Consider the following 19,369-nt stretch of genomic DNA (forward strand, 5'->3'; position numbering starts at 1 on the left):
TACCAGCCCTGCTGTCATCAAGATGAGATGAAAACCGGTTCCTTGCAGAGCGGGTGTTCGCGTGAGGAGAGCACTGGCGGCTTGAGTCACTTTTTTAAGGGGGGACCGATTTATTCTCGAAATGAGTTTGAGTGTTTTCTGTAAATCATTATGAACATCAGCTCTGTCTACCAATAAAACACAGGCGGTAGTATCCAAGAGGGGCTTAACCCAAATTTGTCCTCTTCTGCAAAAGATACGAAGAAATATTTAAATAAACTGCCAGATGAACGATTGAAGAATGCATTTCCATTTGTGTCCCCGGGTGCGTGTGTCCCTGCTGATCTGGAAAAGCTCCTCTGGTTTGATGTGGTCGATGCCTTTCATGATTTTGAAGACTTGGATCAAGTCCCCACGTAGTCTCTGTTCCAGGGTGAAAAGGTTCAGTTCCTCAGTCTCTCAGTAGGACATTCCCTTCAGACCTGGAATAAGTCTGGTTGCTCTCCTCTGAACTGCCTCTAGAGCAGCGATATCTTTCTTGAAGTGTGGAGCCCAGAACTGTCCACAGTATCCAGATGAGCTCTAACTAGTGCATTGTACAGTCTGAACATCACTGCACTTGTTCTCAATGCTACACTTTTGACAATATACCCTAGCATTCTGTTTGCCTTTTTTATTGCTTCCCCACATTGTTTGGATGGAGAAAGTGAGGAGTCCACATAGACTCCTAGGTCTTTCTCATGCGTTACTTCATCCAGTTCTATTCCTCCCATAGTGTAATTGGACATTTTTGTTACCTGCATGTATTACCTTGCACTTGTCCACATTGAATTTCATTTGCCAGGTGTCGGTCCACAACTGAATATTATCGAAGTCCCTCTGAATAGCCTGTGCTGCCAAGGTTGTATCTGCTGAGCTTCCATCATCTGCAAATTTGACAAGTTTGCAAAATATCCCAGAGTCCAGATAATTAATATAGATTAGAAAAAGCAAAGGCCCTAGTACTGATCCCTGTGGAACTCCACTAACAACCTCACTCCAGTTAGAAGCGACTCCTCTAATCGACACCCTCTGCTTCCTAGACATCAACCAGTCCATCTACTTACATTACCCTGAATCCCTACAGCTTCCAATTTGAGGATCAGTCTTTGGTGTGGAACCTTATCAAAAGCTTTTTGAAAATCAAAGTATATCATCTCATATGCTCTCATGTGATCTACAGCTGCAGTTGCATGTTCAAATAATTCTAATACATTAGTAAGACATGATCTGCCTTGTCTAACCCATGTTGACTATCTCCAAGAATATGGTTTTCATTAAGATGCTCCTCTATTTTCTGTCTAATCATTTTTTCCAACATTTTACTAGTGATGCAGGCGAGACTGATTGGTCTGTAATTTCCTGGCTCAGTTTTGTCCCCTTTCTTGTGGATTGGTATGACATTTGCCGTCTTCCAGTCAGTTGGCACATCCCCTGTTCGAAGTGTCATTTGGAATATTTGAGTTAGCGGCCTATAAATAATTTCCCTCATTTCTTTAAGTACTGTTGGAAATATCCCATCTGGCCCAGGTGATTTGTTTGTTTTTAATTCTGCTAGTCCCTTCAGTACCTCCTCCTCATTTATCCTGATCTCTCTTAGGGTTTGACTGGACTGATCGTCAGCCTGTGGCATGTCATCTTTTTTCTTTTGTAAAAACCTCTGTGAAATACTCATTTAGTTCATTTTCCAAGATACCTCCATTTTTGCCCTTTATCTGTTTCACTTCCTCCTTCCTCTTAGTTGTCCTTCAGACATCATAATCTATTTTAAGGTGACTCAGAGTTATATGGAGGCGGTTGGTTGAGACACATTTCTCAGAGGATTGTGGTTAAAAATAAATAACACACTTCGGTTGTGTTAGAAGAAAGACAGTACCCTGCACATATTGTGTCATAGGACTGTTAACACATTTTTTTATGTAGAATTTCAACACATTACGGCTAAGAGTGCAAGCTCCTTTTAAAAGGTACCACACCTGGTGTACGAGTTCCTCAACCAATCAGTCACAATCATTCCAATTAAGCAAGTTATTACAGCAGCTTCACTTCACCCTACATCAGTTCACCACCAGAGGTCATTGTCGCCCGAATACTAAAGCCTGTCTCTCACATTCCCCAGCACCAGGATCAATCATCCAATTATCCTTCCTCACAACCCATGTGCACTTGTTCCATCCTCCTCCTCTTCCAATTGGTCCAGCACTCAAAACCCTGTTACCTGCCTCCCTCTGCATAGTATATATTCCCCTATGGTGCTTAGACAATTTGTGAAGTTTTTCATCCTCTTAAGAGTTAGTGCTGAGTATTATGGTGATCTGTTGTAGTGGCCTGTGTTTTGACCATTATTTTCTTGTTCCTGTCTAGCCTGTTTGTCCAATCAACTAACCCTCAGACTGTCCTTGTTTTTTTGCATTTTGGATTCCCCCTTGTTGGATTGTTTGCCTTTCTCCTATCTAAATTAGTGAGCCTGCAATTGGATCCACCATCCTTGTCCCTGAGGTTGTTACAGTCACACTAAACTATTTATGAATGTGCAAAACTAGAAAAGTGTGCTGATGATAAGGAATAATGTTATTAAGTAATGGACAATTAAAGGAAATGCACTCAATTTTATTTCTAAATGATTGAAAATACAAAATTGTCATACAGTAAAAAAGTTTCCTATTTCTTAGGGTTCCCTTAATACAACATTTTCACACATAAAACAGAGACAAATGCCTACAGACAAATGTTTAACTTGTTTAAACAAGTCTCTGGCCTAGGCACATGGAGTCAATTCTCTGCTTAACAGTCGGCTTAGAGTTGCAGTAATACATGTTGGGAGCTCTCCACAGAGATACTCAAGTTACTGTTAAAACAATGTTTTTCCCTTTGCAATCTAAGCATCTTATCGTCAGTTTTCCACCAATCATCACTAACCCATTTTTATCAATGAAACTGTTTAGTGTTTTCTTTCTTTGGTGACTTTTAAAACCATTACTACAACCTCCATACCACACCAGACCTCTCTGTTCTTTATGGTCTTAGATAACCATTGTCTTCTGAGCTCAAATATATAACTATTTAAATAATGTCTTACAAACAATTTGAAACACAAAATACATGTTATGTTCAATTCCTGATTTCCCCTACACAATCCCCCTTCACATCTCCCTCTTCCCTTTCCCCCTCTCCCACCCCTCTTCTCCCCTTTCTCCACCCCTTTTTCAGGAGTTGCCTCAGTGCTGCAGAGGAGTCGGGGCTGTGTGCTGGAGGACGACGGGCGTGTGACGGTGTTTGATGATTATGGCCACAATGGAGAGGACTTGGACAACAGCAGCCTGACAGACAGCTCCCCAGCAACTGGGTCGGTCAAAGACAGGAGGGAGTGTGTGGCCTTGCTGAAGAAGCTGCTGAAACACCGGAAGAACAGACAAGGTACAACAGGGAAAGAGAACAGACCCTCCCAAATAGAAGCAACAGATTGTCAACATATGATAGAGGGTCTGAGATCCTTCTATTGTCCCCACACTGCACTGCAATCACTCAGATGCAAATCTCCAAATCTAGCCCTCGGTGTGCCCCTCGGGTTGATTTGTCACCGATAGGTCTTGATGACAGTCGCCTCAAAGTTGGATTGCCTGATGGCACGAGGTCTGTCAGAAGTGGTAGTTGGCGAGAACTCCATCTATTAAGTTGCAGTACTTGCTACCATTGGTAGACTTTTCAGATGCCAGGACAAGGGGCAGGATCCAGTTAGGTGTCCCATCGGGGTCATATTGCAGGAATCGCAGGAATTGGGGTCCTGCAATTCCTGCAGGAGCTTTTGGATGAGGGCAAGTCTCTGTCCATGCTCAAGGTTGTCTTCGTGTGTCATGCCCTGATCAATGGTGAACTACCTGGGTCTCATTTCTTGGCTTTGCAGTTTCCCCGCACATGCTTGGTACCTTCGAGCCACTCCAATCAGCTGACCTCAAGTTAGTAATATTGAAGACTGTGTTTCTCCTGCCAATTACATCTGTCAAACTCGTGAGCGAGTTGCATGCCCTATCCATACACCCCTCATGTGTATGTTTTAATGTGGGTGAGTCCAGATTTAAGGGGATATCTCCTTTCCATGTTAACAGGCCTGTAGAGTTAATGGCCTTCCATCCTCCTCCCTTCTCTTTGGATGAAGAGGGTCGGCTGTACCTGCTATGCCCTGTGTGGGCCCTCAGGTGCTACATGGACCACACTAAGGCCACGTGGCATTTGGTCCAGTTATTTGTGTCCTATGGAGTGGGGACACAGGGCCAGACATTTTCCAAACAGTGCAACCCGCACTGGATCGTGGATATGATCACCATGGCCTACAAGTCAGCTGGAGCCCCGGTGCCTTAATACCTGGTGGCCCCACTCTACACAAGGCATGGCCTCATCGTGGGCCCTTTTTCAAAGTGTCCCTTGACTGATATTTGTGCGGCTGCAATCTGGGCCTTGTTCTATAGGTTGGATATAACAGGACTGGCCCCCTCTATTGGGCACCTGGTATTGGCTTACCGCCGGATTATACCCTCTAGTCGAGCACCCATGAGAGCTGCTCCTGGTTCTGTGGATATTGCCCTGTCGAGCAGCATTGACTCCGGCATGTTCACACTGCAATGTAGGTGTGGTTGCCTTGCGCGGATGCGCTGTATACAGGGGCGTTGCAAGGGGGTAGGCATCCAAGGCAATTGCCTGGGGCCTCGGGCTGAGGGGGCCCCCAAATGAGAACCCCCCCCTCGGTCCGCCGCCCCAATTGAACACCTATGGGAGATTTTGGACTGATGTGTTAGACAGCACTCTCCACCACCATCATCAAAACACCAAATGAGGGAATATCTTTTGGAAGAATGGTGTCCATCCCTCCACTAGAGTCCAGAGACTCATAGAATCTGTACCAAGAGTCTGGAAGCTGTTCTGTCGGCCCGTGGTGCCCAACACCTTACTTTTTCCTGAAAGACACAGGACAGGTGAGGGGCAGCCATCTTGTTGTGTTCCTAGTTTCAGACAGTCTTAACATTCCTCACTTTGTTTTAACTTTGCCTTAATTGAAGTTAATCTTGTCAACTGCACTGTTTCTTGATCAAAAGTCAAGCAGTTGACTAGGGGACAAAAAAAAGAGATGAAAAAACTTGCAAAATTTTGAAGCATGTGGCCACTACAGTGTCAGGTTTGCAGAATGATGTGGGGGGACATGGACCCGGGGACACAAATGGAAATTGGGCTTCAAGGCATTCACACAGAAAGATGTTAAAATCTGGAACAAACTCCCAAGTGATGTGGTTGAAGCTGAAAGTTTGAGAACATTTAAAAACGGACTGGATAGAACCCTTGGATCACGTAGACCCCATTCACACTTATTAGGCCGGCCCTGGGCCACCTCAGATTTAGTCCTACTTTTTTTAGAAACCCTGTTCACATTTGTGGTTTTAGGAGGCCTAAGAGCGTTCACATATGCATGTGAAATGGAAGCCTAAACGAAGTGCCTGCCGGGAATTAAACAAATCTGCTCAAACAAACCAGTGACGCATTACATTAGGTCTGCGTACAAGTGTATGCGATGTATTTACAATCACAACTTATTAATATTGATATATATATATATAGGCAGTTTTTCGGTTCTATATTTTCTTTGAAAGTAATCTTAACCCTTTGCAGTGAAAGCTTTCTAATAATTAAAATAATTTAAAAATAATTAAAAAATGTGCTGGTTCAATGGGGAATCAAATTAATATATTTCCCTTTTCAAATGCAAATGTCTATCTTCAGTTCTGCAAGTCTAAAAGTGCTGTTATACAATTCACCCGAAAGTGAAGCACATTTAGGACATCTACATTAAATCACAATCATAAATCATATGGATTAGTTATCAATAGCCTATTGAGATGTATAATCTGAAAATGTGTATTACATACACACACACTTACAGCACACGATATTGTAACGATACAGGCTTTTTGTCTGCCATATCGTCATTGGAGTTCACCACCAACAGCAGGAATGATGGAGAGGATGCAGGGTTAACCACGAACAGGAACTTTATTGAACACAGTCTTCAGGCTGGAGCGACCCTCTGTCTCACTACTGCAAATATAACTACGACTCTCTCATGCTCTCCACACACTCTTATGCCCCTCCCGTGTTCCCGTGCGAGGCCAACCCTTAACCCTGGAACTATACCGCTACCCTAACTAACACGCACCACACACTTGCATATCCAAGCACACACTCACTCCATTAACCACCCCACCACCCAACACACAGACAGACCCCCAAACACACACACTCATGAACATGCACCCTGCCCCCACCAATCCCAGATCGCTACACTGTCCCCCCTCAGTTCCTCTCCCCCGAGGAAAGGCACATCAAAGTTTCGATCTGGTAACTCTCCATTTGGTGGCTGCACCGGGGGCCCGGAGAAGCGGACAAGGGGGCAGAGTCTAGTAAAGCATCCACATCTCCCACAAGAAGGGAGACCAAAAAGATCTGAGGAACTGGCGGCCGGTCAGCCTCCTGTGCACCGACTACAAGATACTGGCCAAAGCACTGACGCTCCGGCTGCAGCGGCCACTCCCTCAAGTCGTGGGTCCCGACCAGGTCTGTGGTGCCCGGGGGAGATCGGCGGCCGACAACGCCATGCTGCTCAGGGATGTCGTGGCCTACTCGAACGAGAGAGGGCTTCCCCTGGTCCTAATCAGCTTGGACCAGGAGAAAGCCTTCGACAGAGTGGGCCACGAATACCTGCAGCTCGTCATGGAGAGGATGGGTCTCGCTCTTGGCCTGAGGAAGTGGGTTAAGATCATCTACAGCGGTCTAAGCAGCAGGGTCCTTGTGAACCGCCACCTGACCGAACCATTTCCGGTCAGGTCGGGGGTCCGGCAGGGTTGACCCCTGTCGGCCCTGCTGTACGTCCTCTGCTTGGAGCCGTTCATGCAGGCGATCCGCCGGGACGTCCGGGTGACAGGTTTCCATCTCCCGGGTTCCGGCGGAGAGCAACTGAAGGCCCTGGCCTATATGGACGACGTGGCCGTGGTTTGCACGGACGCTCCGTCCGTGGCCAGGGTCGAGGAACTGCTGGACGGCTTCTGCAGGGCGACGGGGGCCGCTGTCAACAAGGCCAAGAGCGAGGTCTACCTCTCCAGGGCATGGCCTGTCGGCCGGGGCCCGTCGACCGTGTTCCCTGTGAAGCCGTCTATCAAGGTTCTGGGGATCACGATCGACGGGACCAACACGGGCACCCGGAGCTGGGAGGAGGCCATATCGAAGGTCCAAAAGAAGATCCACGGCTGGAGCACAAGGACCTTGACGATGGCTGGTAAGGTGCTGGTCGTAAAGGCCATCCTCTTCCCGATACTCCTCTACATAGGAATGATCTTCCCCCCAGACAAGGTCATCGCAAAACTAGTGACCCGAATTATATTTCGGTTTGTCTGGGGGAGCAAAATGGAGAGGCTGAAAAGAGTGCAGATGGTGAAGGGTACCCTGGATGGAGGCAGGGGGGTCCCGGACGTTGTGCGGCTGATAAAGGCGCAGGGGCTGGCCTATGTGGTCAAGAACATCCAGGCTGCTGGCAAGAAAGTGAGTTTCATGAACCGCTTTTATTTTGCCAGCAGCCTGAGACCATTCAGCCTCTGCGCCATGGATAACACCAGGCCGCACTCGTGGGATCCCCCGCCATTCTACAGGGCGCTCCGAGCCTTTGCGCTCGAAGTAGGCCTCCATAAAGTCGTGCTGGCCTCCTGGGATTATAAGACCATCTGTAGCCAGATGAGATCTACCCAGGAGACCAGCCGGATAGAAGATTTCCCTCCCGAAACCTGCCGGTTTATCTGGGCTAACGCTACGCACGTTTGCCTCACGAATATGCAGAAAGATGTCTCCTGGATGGCTGTGAGTCGGTGTCTCCCCACCCGAGTGTTCATGCACAGAAGGGGCATAGCTCCTTATGACACCTGCCCCTATAAGGGTTGCCTGGGGAAGGAGACGGAGGCTCACATCTTTAGTGAGTGCCCCTCCGCCTACAGGGTCTGGCTCCTGTTTTCTCCGTTCCTCCACAGGTTTGCCGTTCCTGCGCGGGCGACCGCCCAGCAGATCTTGTACGGTCCTACCAGGGGACTAACATCTTCCACCCTGAGGTGCTGGTGGCGTGTCGTCTGCGCAGTGAAGCAGGCCCTGTGGGAGGGACGGAATATCTGTCTATTCAATAAGCAGGAGCTGGACCCGATAGTCATCGCGCGGAGGGGCATGGTGTTCGTAAGAGACTATGTCAATCTGGAGGTCCATCAGAGGGGCAAGGAGGAAGCCTATAAGAACTGGCACATACAAGATCTGGGGGAGCTCAGGATCCCATGATGGGACCCACCTCCGGGGACGGTCAGTTCCCCCTGCTGGAGTCCGAGTCCAAGATCTTTTAATTATTTTATGGATGATTGTTTTTAAAACTATTTTAAAATGAATCTTAACTGTTTTTAAAGATTTAGTTGTTTTTAAATCACTAATTGTTTAGGGGTTTTTTGGTTTAGTTTTGTTATATTTTTTTGTCAAATACATTGTCCGTTTTGGATTTAATTTTAAATGCATTGGACCTTTTTTGTTTGTTTTTTATTTTTACCTTTTTAATTGTTTCTTTATTTTGTCCAATGCATTTTCAGTTATTTTCAATGTATTTGACTTTTATGTTGGTGAGCAGTTTTGCTTTAATCACGTTTGTTTTGTTGTTTTGTGCACATGTTTATTTGAAGTTAATTATTTTGTTTTTCGTTAAATCACAAAGATTTTAAAAATTTTAAGTGATTTTAAGAATTGATTTTAAAAGTTTTTAATCATAAGTATTAAAAATTTGAATTGTTTTTTTTCTATGTAATGTAAAATACTACACACAATAAAACAGCATCCACTAAAGGTGGCTGTACTTACACCCCGCTTCCGGGCCTGGTCATTGTCACCCCTGGCGCGCCCCCCTCCAGGATCCGGGCTATTGCGGGCAGTAACCCCGGCACAAATCTCCAGGTTGAGGCTGGCAAACCCAGCTCCGATCTCAGTTCTGATGATGTAGATGTACTCTTTCGGCCTGCCTTTAGCTGGTAAGGCGTCTCTGTAGTAGCTCCAGCACCAGCAGACCCCTTAAAGCCCACTCATGGACCTTAGCTGGATGATTCTCCCGTCATGGGCTGGCCTGGGCCCACACACGCGCACCACTGCACAGCGTCTGACTCCTGCTTCTCTCCATATCTTTGGGGTCAGCAAATTGGCACCCTGCTGCTTCCGATGCCGCTGCTTCCGATGCCGCTCGGATAACAGGGTGGTGCTGTTAGTCGGCCGCCACCTATCTGCCCACTCATTGTGCCCCTCTTTTGGGCACATAGAGTCTGCCGCTGGAGTGGGCCCCCCTCTGGGACGCCACTCTTCTTACACTCGGGCAAACCCCGTGCACGAGCCTCAACCCTCTGCCTCTGGAATGGTGCTTTTAGTCGGCCACCACCAGTCTGCTCCCAGCACTTTGGCATCTTCTGTCGAAGTCTTGTCGTCGTAGCCGGGTTGCTGCGAGTGCCCCTGGCGCTGCTCCCACTCTTGAGTGTCCTCTTCATGGATGGGGAGCTGTATCTGGGCCACACATCTGGGCCGTCTAGATTACATCCCCAACAAGATGGCCGCAGTTCCACTCTCCTTCTTCCGGCATCGCTTCGGTGACGTTGTCGCACCACTCTTGGTTGCTGTCATTCTCTCTCTCTGCAGGTCCCATTGGCTCGGGGGAGGCCTCTGCTGGCAGGGCCTCAGTGTCGTAGCCAGGTTGCTGCGAGTGCCCCTGGCGCTGCTCCCCCACTTGAGTGTCCTATTCGTGGGTGGGGAGCTGTATCTGGGCCATGCACGTCTCTACTATCTCCGGTGGAGCTCCACAGGCCATCTTGTTTACATCCATGACAAGATGGCTGCACTTCCGCTGTCCGTCTTCCGGTGTCACTTTGGTGACGTCGTCATGCCACTCTCTGTTGTTTTCATTCTCTTTCTGTGCAGGTCCCGTCGGATCGGGAGAGGCCTCTTCCGGTGGGGCTTCGCTATAACAGCCTGGTTGTTGCGGTTGCCCCTGACACTGTTCTCCCGGCTGAGCTTCCTCTTCTTCAGCGTGGAGTGGTAGCTGGGCTGTTCACTCTGGCTCAGTGTAGCCTCCCTCTACCGGACCGCCTCGCTGTTGCCGCATTGCTGCTCCACATCTCAGTCATGCTGGGTCCTGTCCCTATGCATGTCGTCAAAGCAAGCCATTACAGTCCCGTATGTCAATGCTTGTCCACTCACAGCCTGTTCCACTTCCTCCCACTCGTCTTCCCTCAAACATGCTAAAAGCTGCATCAGTTTCATCTTGTCACTCCAGCCGCTTTATTGTGCAATGTGCTCAAAATCCCTCTTAATGTTCCACCAGTCCGACTCATCCGCACCCCCAGGCTTCTGGGCTTCTCTCTCCGGTGCCACTCGTCATGGCCACGCTGCGGTTTCTGGGCCTTTCTCCGCAATGTGGAAGCTGCCTGTCTTGGGGGCTTGTCACTGCCACTCTGCGGTCCCTGGAGCTTGCTCGCTGGCTCGTCACCATCTTTCCACAGTCCCTGGAGCTCAGCCTCCAGCTTGTCGGTGCTGCTTTGCGGTCCCTGGAGCTCACCCACCGGCTCATCACCGCCGTTCCACAGTCCCTGGAGCTCGGTCTCTGGCTGGAGTACGTCGTTGGCTCCCTTCTTGAACTGCACCCGGACCAGTCTCATGGTTTGTTCTGCGCTCCCCATGGGGAAGGCTAATAGCACGGCTCTCCACAGCTCCCCGAGGAACTCCGAGTCAGATTGTCTGGTGTTCTGGTAGAGCCCGCTGAACCTCAGCCTGTGACACCTCAATTCATCTTTGGGGGTCCCCCACTGGTCAGGCCCCTGCTGCTCCCCTCTCTTCACTGCACGTGGTGAATCGCTTTTTCTTGTTTATCTGATGGATGGCTGCAGCATAGGTCCCATCCTCTTCTTCTGACACCAGTGTAACGATATGGGCTTTTTGTTTGCCATATCGTCATGGGAGTTCACCACTAATGGCAGGAATTACAGAGAGGACACAGGGTTAACCACAAACAGGAACATTGAACACAGGCAGTCTTCAGGCTGGAGCGACACTCTGTCTCAGTACTGCAACTATAACTACGACTCTCTAACTCTCTCCACACACTCCTAACTTAAACTCGTCCGCACGGGAACCGGGCACCCCTATTTATGCCCTCCGGCCCAGTGACTGGCTCCTCCAATCACGGCGCCCCCCATATTCCCGTGTGAGGTCAACCCTTAAACCCGGAACTACCCCACAACTAACACACACCACACATGTGCACATCCAAGCACGTACTCACTCCATAAAGATCCCCACCACCCAACACACAGACAGAACCCCAAACACACACACAGTAACCTGCACCGCCCGCAGTCACCAGATTGCTACAATATTTGACAGTAGTAGTACTTCAAGTGTCTGTCTCTTCGGTGCTGTTTGCTGCAGGTTGATGTGTCCCATGCAATCCAAGCTGTTGTTCAGTATTTCTTCTGAGTTCCTCAGAAAAACATGCGAACTTTTCTCTGGACACTGTGTTTGTTCTCATTTTTAAAGTCTGATATTTGAATTTTTATTTTCCTTTTAACTTGGTCGGGTGAGTGATTGATACCCATTGAAAGAAGCCTTCTGTGATCGCGTCTATAGTTATATCCTCAGACAGCAACGCTTGTTCACTTCCTTCGGTTTGTCTTCCATCCACATTGTAAACAGTGCTTTAATTTCTGCATCGTCCCAGTTGTTATTATGTGTTCAAATTCACATTCGGGTCGCCTTTTGACCGCCTCAAAAGATATTTTGCCGGGTCAAAAAGCGGGACTAGTTTCCACCCGGTCCAGGGCTCCCATAAATCTATGACCCTGTTCACATTTGACTTAAGGCGACCCTAGGCCGGCCTAAATCTCAAATGTGAATGGGGTCTTAGTTATTAATGGACACCAAATGAGCACGATGGGTCGAATGGCCTCCTCTCATTTGTAAACTTTTTTTTGTTCTTACACAAACTGCACATGGTTCTTTTCAGATGAATCTCAAATTCTCTTTCTCTATCACAAATAGGTTCCCCATAAATTAATACTTAGTAATACATGCTCCAGTCTTGGGCGGATCCACACAATTTCAATTCAGAGGGTTTAAAGAATGTTGTGTCACTTTATAAAAAAGTTACATACTGGAGCTTTCAGGTTTGTTGTTTGTGGATGCTCCATGCTAAGAACTTAAAATGTGCTATTCGTTTAAAAAAAAAAACTTAAATGATCATATTAACAAAAGGTTGAAGCTTCCTCTCCTATCATAAAAACATGAAATAATTGTAACCTAAAATAGCCTAAAATCAGAAAAATAAGATGAGTGTGATAGGAAAAAAATGCCCAAATATGTTTTACGTTTAAACGGGCTACAAGGAGTCAAACTGAAAATTACACTTAATTCTCACAGCACTTGCTCATGGACGACCGTAATTAATCTCAATCAGTGTATTTGACAGAAAAAGCTTAACCCACATAAGTGTCATATTTTTCAATATGCTGGAATAAAGAAGTAGCTCCATGTAGTTGGTTAACTATCCGTAGGTGAAACTCTTGTATTGCTTCATTCAGAGACAGTTGCTATGCCAATGTGCCATACTGATGGACACCCAGTCCACTGTTTCACACCAAACTGTTTAAGTTTCTATCACAGCTGCAGGGTATTAAATCATCACAGCTTTATATTACAGAAAGAAACACAGATTTCATCACCGCACAAAAATAAATAAATATAAAACATCTCCTCTTCTATTTCAGTTCATCCTGAAGTGTTTGTGTTTGTGAACAAGAAGAAAGAAACCCAGAAGCCTTGTTTCTCCTGTCTGGCCACCGGGATCGAGTCCAAGGCACCTGAGGTTCGGCTGTACAAGAATGGACAGGAGGTGACCATGGGGGTGTGGTCCAGTGGGGTGCGGCCCAACGGAGATGACACCTACCAGCTGAGGAAGAGCGTGGAGATCACAGAGGAGGAGAGACACGAGTATTACTGTACTGTCAAGCAGGGCACCTTCTCTGGCATTTGGAGACTAGGTGTGTGTTTCTGCCTTTGTGGGGGGGGAATTGTAGTTCAGTTCAGTGATTGAGGGCAGAGCTGGAACAGAAGCAGGCGGGGCAGTGGGACCCAGGAGCAGGGCTGAGCAGCGTTGCCTCAGACCACACCCCCTGCTGCTCAGCAAATGAGCACCGAGAATCTCCAGGAGGACATGCCCAATACACCACCAGAGCAGAGACCTGGAAAAGAGTGAGTGAATCTGATCCAAATCTCTTATCCCCCCTCCCTTATTGTTTTGCAGATTCAGGATCTGGGGATCAGCCTCACTCCCAAACACAACCACAGCAGACAGGTGATAGAGAAGAACAGCTGTTTGTCTGAATGACCTGATTAATACATCAAAATATAATTGTATTTATATTATTGTTATTATCTTGTAAACTTGTGTTCAACTCAATCTCCCTTCATACAATCCAGTTCTGGACCCCCCCTCTGCAATTTCATTTTCAGATCCGCTCTCGTCTCCCAAAACCGGCCATTCCCTGGTGCACATCACCACAGCCTTCTCTCGGGCCGGACAGCGGCCCTATTTCTCGCTCTCCACGCTGCTGGACGGAGTGCCGGTCATTTGGTGCGACAGGGACACGGAAACAGAGTTGCCCATGCAGCAGTGGGTGACTAGTGCTGTGCAGGAGTGGGATGGAAGAGACACTGTATGCCGGGAAGAGAAGTATGTGTTTCGAGACCTTATCAAGGGTCTCAGAAACCGCACAGGTGAGCGGCCACCCCAGTCTCGACTATTAATGGGATTGCAGTTGTCTTCTCTCGTGTGGCTGGCAGTCGAGTGCAGCTTGTGTGGTTTACTATGTTTCTCCCACATGGGTCTGACTGCAGACTATGTAGTCATATGATCTTTCCTGTTTGTTTGTGTTTGTTTCTCATGTTTTCTCTGAAGGGGGCTGGGTGCTGCAGAGGAGGCGGGGCTGTGTGCTAGAGGATGATGGGCGTGTGACTGTGTTTGATGATTATGGCCACAATGGACAGGACCTCAGCATCCTGACTATCAGCTCTCCGGCAACTGGGTCAGTCAAGGACAGGAGGGAGTGTGTGGCCTTGCTGAAGAAGCTGCTAAAAGACAGGAAGAAGAGACAAGGTACAACAGGGACAGAGAACCTTATGGATCAACATATGGCATGGGGTAGAAGCTCATTGTATTGTTCCTGTACCTAAACCAAAACTGGACCCTTTATTGTACATTTAAAATACATGAGATATACTTAAAAAAACAAAAGCCAAAAAACCAAATATATGGTAGTAATTATGCACACGATATCCCAGGAGAGAGATACCATGGTAAACTGCTATCTAGTATCTAGTATATCTAGTAGTGTGAAGTAGCGGTCAGGGCTTTGGCCACTGGAACCAAGGGTCCCAGATGGGGGACATTGATATTGTACCTTGATTGCTCCAGTCTAACCTAGCTGTATAAATGGGTTATTTTGTGTAAAAATAACGTGACTGTCATGGTTTCCAAACCCATACCCTCTATCACCACTAGAGGCCACTGTATCCCTGCCTTTTCTCTTCACTTCTCCCTGCTCTCATCTTCCAATCATCCAATTAACATTCTTCTACTCCATGTGCACTCTTGTTCTCTCCCTCTGTTCCCATTGGCCCTGCACCTCCCATCCTGGTTTCTGATCTCCTTCTTAAACCCCTCTCTGCCCTCACTTGGGACGAAGTTTCGTCAGTCTGCCTCACCAAGCCTTCTTCTGTGCCCCTTGTGCCCCTTGTGCCCCTTGTGCCCCTTGTGCCCCTTGTGCCCCTTGTGCCCCTTGGTCTCCCAGATCCTTGGTTCTTCCTCCTTCCTTGTCTCTTGCCTCTTCTCTCTCCTGTCTCTCTCTCTCGCTCCCAGTCCTGTCTCTGGCTCAGCCTTCTTGTTCCCGACCCTCGCCTGTGACCTCAACTATGTCCTTGCCTAGCCCTTTTGCCTTATCAGCCACCTCCACTAGCACTGCACCTGGGTCCCCTAGTTCCCGTGCTCTGCAGTCCTTGTAAGACTGTGACAGTGACATAGTGTAGCAATTGTAAGTCACCCTGGATAAGGCCTGATCGCTGAAAAATAAAATTATAATAATATCATGAACATGCAAATAAATTAGTTTATGTGGGGAGAGAGAGAGAGAGAGAGAGACTGAAAATGAGAGGAAGGCAGGAAAGCAAAAGAGAGAGGAGGTGGGGGGACAGAGTACTTCCTTAAGAACTAAGACTGCTGAGTGTTGCAGGCATTGGCAGTGGTAGCTAATTCAATATGTGGCATCAGACTGGTACACTGTAGTTGGCTACTTTTCTCAGTAGCAAGTCAATTTTACACTACATAGTCAAATGTATGTGGACATCTGCTCATCCAACATTACAAAACCATGGGCATTAATATGGAGTTGATCCCCCCTTTACTACTATAACAGCTCCCACTCTTCTGGTAAGGCATTTCAGATGATGGAACATTCTTGTGGCGATTTGCTTCCATTCAGCCACAAGATCATTAGTCAGGTCAGGCACTGATGTTGGCGACCAGGCCTGACTTACAGTTGACGTTCCAATTAATCCCAAAGGTGTTTGTTGGGGTTTAGGTCAGGGCTCTGTGCAGGCCAGTCAAGTTCTTCCACACCAATCTTTACAAACCATATCTCTACAGACCTCACTTTGTACACGTGGGCATTGTCATGCTAAAACAGGAAGGCCTTTCCCAAACTGTCTCCTCAAAGCCGGAAGCCCAAAATAGTCTAGAATGTCATTGTATGCTGTAGCGTGAAGATTTCCCTTCAGTGGAACTAAGGGTCCTCGCCAGAACCATGAAAAACATCCCCAGATCATCATTCCTCTTCCACCAAACTTTACAGTTGGCACTGTGCATTCAGGCAGGTAGTGTTCTCCTGGCATCTGCCAAACCCAAATTCATCAATCAGACTGACAGATGGTGAAGCATGATTCATTACTCCAGAGAATGCGTTTCCACTGCTCCAGAGTCCAATGGCAGTGAGCTTTACACCACTCCAGCTGAGGCTTAGCATTGCACATGGTGATCTTAGGCTTGTGTGCAGCTGCTCGGCCATGGAAACCCATTTCATGAAGTTCCTGACAAACAGTTATTTTGCTGATGTTGCTTCCAGAGACAGTTTGGAACTGGGTAGTGATTGTTGTAAACAAGGACAGACAATTTTTACGTGCTACGTCCTTGGTGGTGGTCGGTGGTCCTGATCTGTGAGCCTGTATGGTCTTACACTCAGTGGCTGAGCTGTTGTTGCTCCTAGACATTTCCAGTTCACAATAACAGCACTTACAATTGACAGGGGCAGCTCTAGCAGGGCAGAAATTTAATGAACTGACTTTTTGGAAAGGTGGCATCCTATGACGGTTCCACATTGAAAGTCACTGAGCTCTTCAGTGTGGCCCATTCCGCTGCCAATGTTTGTCTAAGGAGATTGCATGACTGTGTGCTTGATTTTATACAGCAATGAGTGAGGCTGAAATAGCCAAATCCACTAATTAAAAGGGGTGTCCACATACTTTTGGCCATGTAATGTATGTTATTGCAGCTTTCAAGAAAACCAAGCTATTTATACCAGAGAGAAATAGCTGAAGCTACTGTCACTTCCAAGGCTGCTGTTTAAAAGTTTTTTGGGTGGGGGGCAAAAAACTCCTACAGCAATTAACTTCCCCACCACAGCCTACTGGCTGCACTGACCCTGCACTGTGATCCTGGAACACTATAATCTAATCTTCAAATCATGAAAAAGTGAGGGGGGGGGCAGGCAATGCCCTGCCCTGGCTGGTGCATTAAACCCCCCCACCCCTCCTCTCTTCTCCTCTCCTCTCATCTCTCAGTGCATCCTGAAGTGTTTGTGTTTGTGAAGAAGATTAAATATACCCAGAAGTCATATTTCTACTGTCTGACCACTGGGTTTGAGTCTGAGGCCCCCAAGGTTCAGCTGTACAGGAACAGGCAACAAGTGACCATGTGGGTGTGGTCCAGTGGGGTGTGGTCCAATGGAGATGGCACCTTCCAGCTGAGGATGAGCATGGAGATCACAGAGGAAGAGGGACAGGAGTACCACTGCAGTGTCATACTGGGCACCTTCTCAGGGATGCGGAGACTAGGTGCTTGCTTCTTTTGCCTTGGGGAGGGGCACAAAACAATTGGGGTTAATTTCAGTGATTAAGAGCAGAGCTGGAACAGAAGCAGGTGGGGCAGCGCTGCCCGACCAATGAGCATTGGGACTCCCCAGGAGGACAAGCCCAATACATTACTGTAGCAGAGACCTGTAAGAAAGTGAGTGAGTCTGATGCTAATCTCTCTTTATTTGTTTTCAATCCTATTAATGTTACAGAGCCAGGATCCAGTAGTCCACCACACTCCCGTGCACAACCACGCCAGACCGGTAATACAGAATTTCAGCTGTTTACTTTGATAAAAATAAATAAAAATGAAAGGAAATCTTAGGTTTAGTTAGAAAACAAGTGGGATAGTTTACCACCATTGAGCTCCAGGGGCCGGTTGCATAAAACTATATTAGACTAACCATTAGACTAGTCTTAATTTGACAGTTAGACTAGTCTAATGCAAGGTAGAGAGTTGCATACATTTTAAGAGTTACTAAGACTTACACGAAAAAGTTACCTTCTCGCCCGCATGCAAAAGTCTATCTTTCCATTGAAACTGCTTGTCTGAGACTATGGCGGCACTGTCACTGTTGCCGACTCCTCCCATTGGCTGAAACATACTCTGCTATCCTGCACACCAGCAATCCCCCAAAACATTGAGACTCCTCCCCAAAGAGTTCAATAACCAATCCTGTGATCTGTTCAAGTTTTGAGGGAGGTCCTCCTCCAGTACTTATATACTTGCTTTAGCATATCCTTCCATATTTTCTGCACATCCTTTACAGACGGAACACACAGCAGATTGACGATGTGAACTTTTTGCTTAGTTTTTATCCCATGCCACATGCATTAGTGTAGGTTTCAGAGGATTTCCCCAAAAGTATATATTTTTCTGATTATATTTCAATACCAAGCTGTTACGCCCACTACCTGACAGTTCCCAATATCAGCACCCGAGGACGCCCTTGCCACAGTGTTCTGCTAGACTCTACGCTCTGAGTGAGTCTGATCCTAATCTCTCATTATTTGTCTCCCCTGCAGGAAACCAACAGCACACCCGTACAAAATGGCACCAGAATGGTAATACAGACTAACAATAACATTTAGATTTTTAAACATATTCTTAACACTAGCACAGCCATAGCCACGTTTTGAGTGGCTTTTACAATTCAAATGTAATTATCTCTGTATATGTGAATTTCTCCTACATATCCAATGTTACATATGTTATTTAAATACCTAAATGGTGTTTCAGCTGTAAACTCGTCAAAATGAATACATTAGAAATACTTTTTTTCTTCACCCACCTGACCCACAGATTAAGTGGTAGGCTATATTGAATGTAATATATTGGACAATCTGCACTTTGTAATACTGTCACAAGGGCTAAAAAGGGAGCTCAGGCCTTAATTAATTGAATTAGTGTTTATTTAATGATTTTCCAAACAGTTGAGTGCACTGTCTACAGAATGACTTGGAGGGACTTCATTTTGCAATTAGCCCAGGAGCTACGGCAAAAACATTTATCTAAAAAAAAAAAAGCAGTTTGGCAAATACCCCTCACCCTTCAGCCAGCACTGTGCCCACTGGTACACATGATAACAGACAATGCTAGGTTGCTAAATGCAACAGAAACAGAACTGTTTAAGTGTGCCCACAGTGTGAAAGGGCAGTATGTGGCAAATGTGCTGGTAGTGTTGAAAAGAGTGAAACGGCACCAGGAAGGTAATACAGAATAACAGCTGCATATTTAGATTTTGAAAAGTAATACAAAAATATTAAGTCTGAATTAAAGAAAATAAACCGAGGTTCACAAAACAATTTGTAACTGATGAAGTGGAATCATCTAATGCAAAATGTTGATTCTGAATTGTGAGTGATGTGTGTTCTTCCCTTGCCAGTTGAGTATACCAACCTGCATGTTCTGATGATAGTGTTGTTTCTCGGCGGAGGATTTGCTTGCTTAATATGTTGGTAAGACCCTGAACTTCCTTCTACCTACTCCTTCCTACAGTGATTAAGTCAATTAAATTAAATCAAAAAATCAATCTGCTGCATTGAAAAAACTGAACGGTAAATGCATTAGACAAACTAA

The 19,369-nt window shown here is 46.7% G+C and overlaps 1 protein-coding gene across 1 annotated transcript; it reads left to right on the plus strand.

Annotated features, from left to right (window-relative positions):
- The first annotated feature begins 27 nt into the window (after window positions 1–27).
- LOC136764025 (uncharacterized) lies at window positions 28–18,368 on the plus strand. Its single transcript, XM_066717856.1, has 9 exons — window positions 28–61; window positions 3,229–3,435; window positions 12,876–13,148; window positions 13,412–13,462; window positions 13,621–13,884; window positions 14,066–14,263; window positions 16,999–17,271; window positions 17,502–17,552; window positions 18,316–18,368. Exons 1-9 carry the CDS (start codon window positions 28–30, stop codon window positions 18,366–18,368), a joined length of 1,404 nt encoding a protein of 467 aa, XP_066573953.1.
- Window positions 18,369–19,369: the final 1,001 nt, after the last annotated feature.

Source organism: Amia ocellicauda, chromosome 12, assembly GCF_036373705.1.
Source record: "Amia ocellicauda isolate fAmiCal2 chromosome 12, fAmiCal2.hap1, whole genome shotgun sequence".
In the NCBI taxonomy this organism is placed as follows: domain Eukaryota; kingdom Metazoa; phylum Chordata; class Actinopteri; order Amiiformes; family Amiidae; genus Amia; species Amia ocellicauda.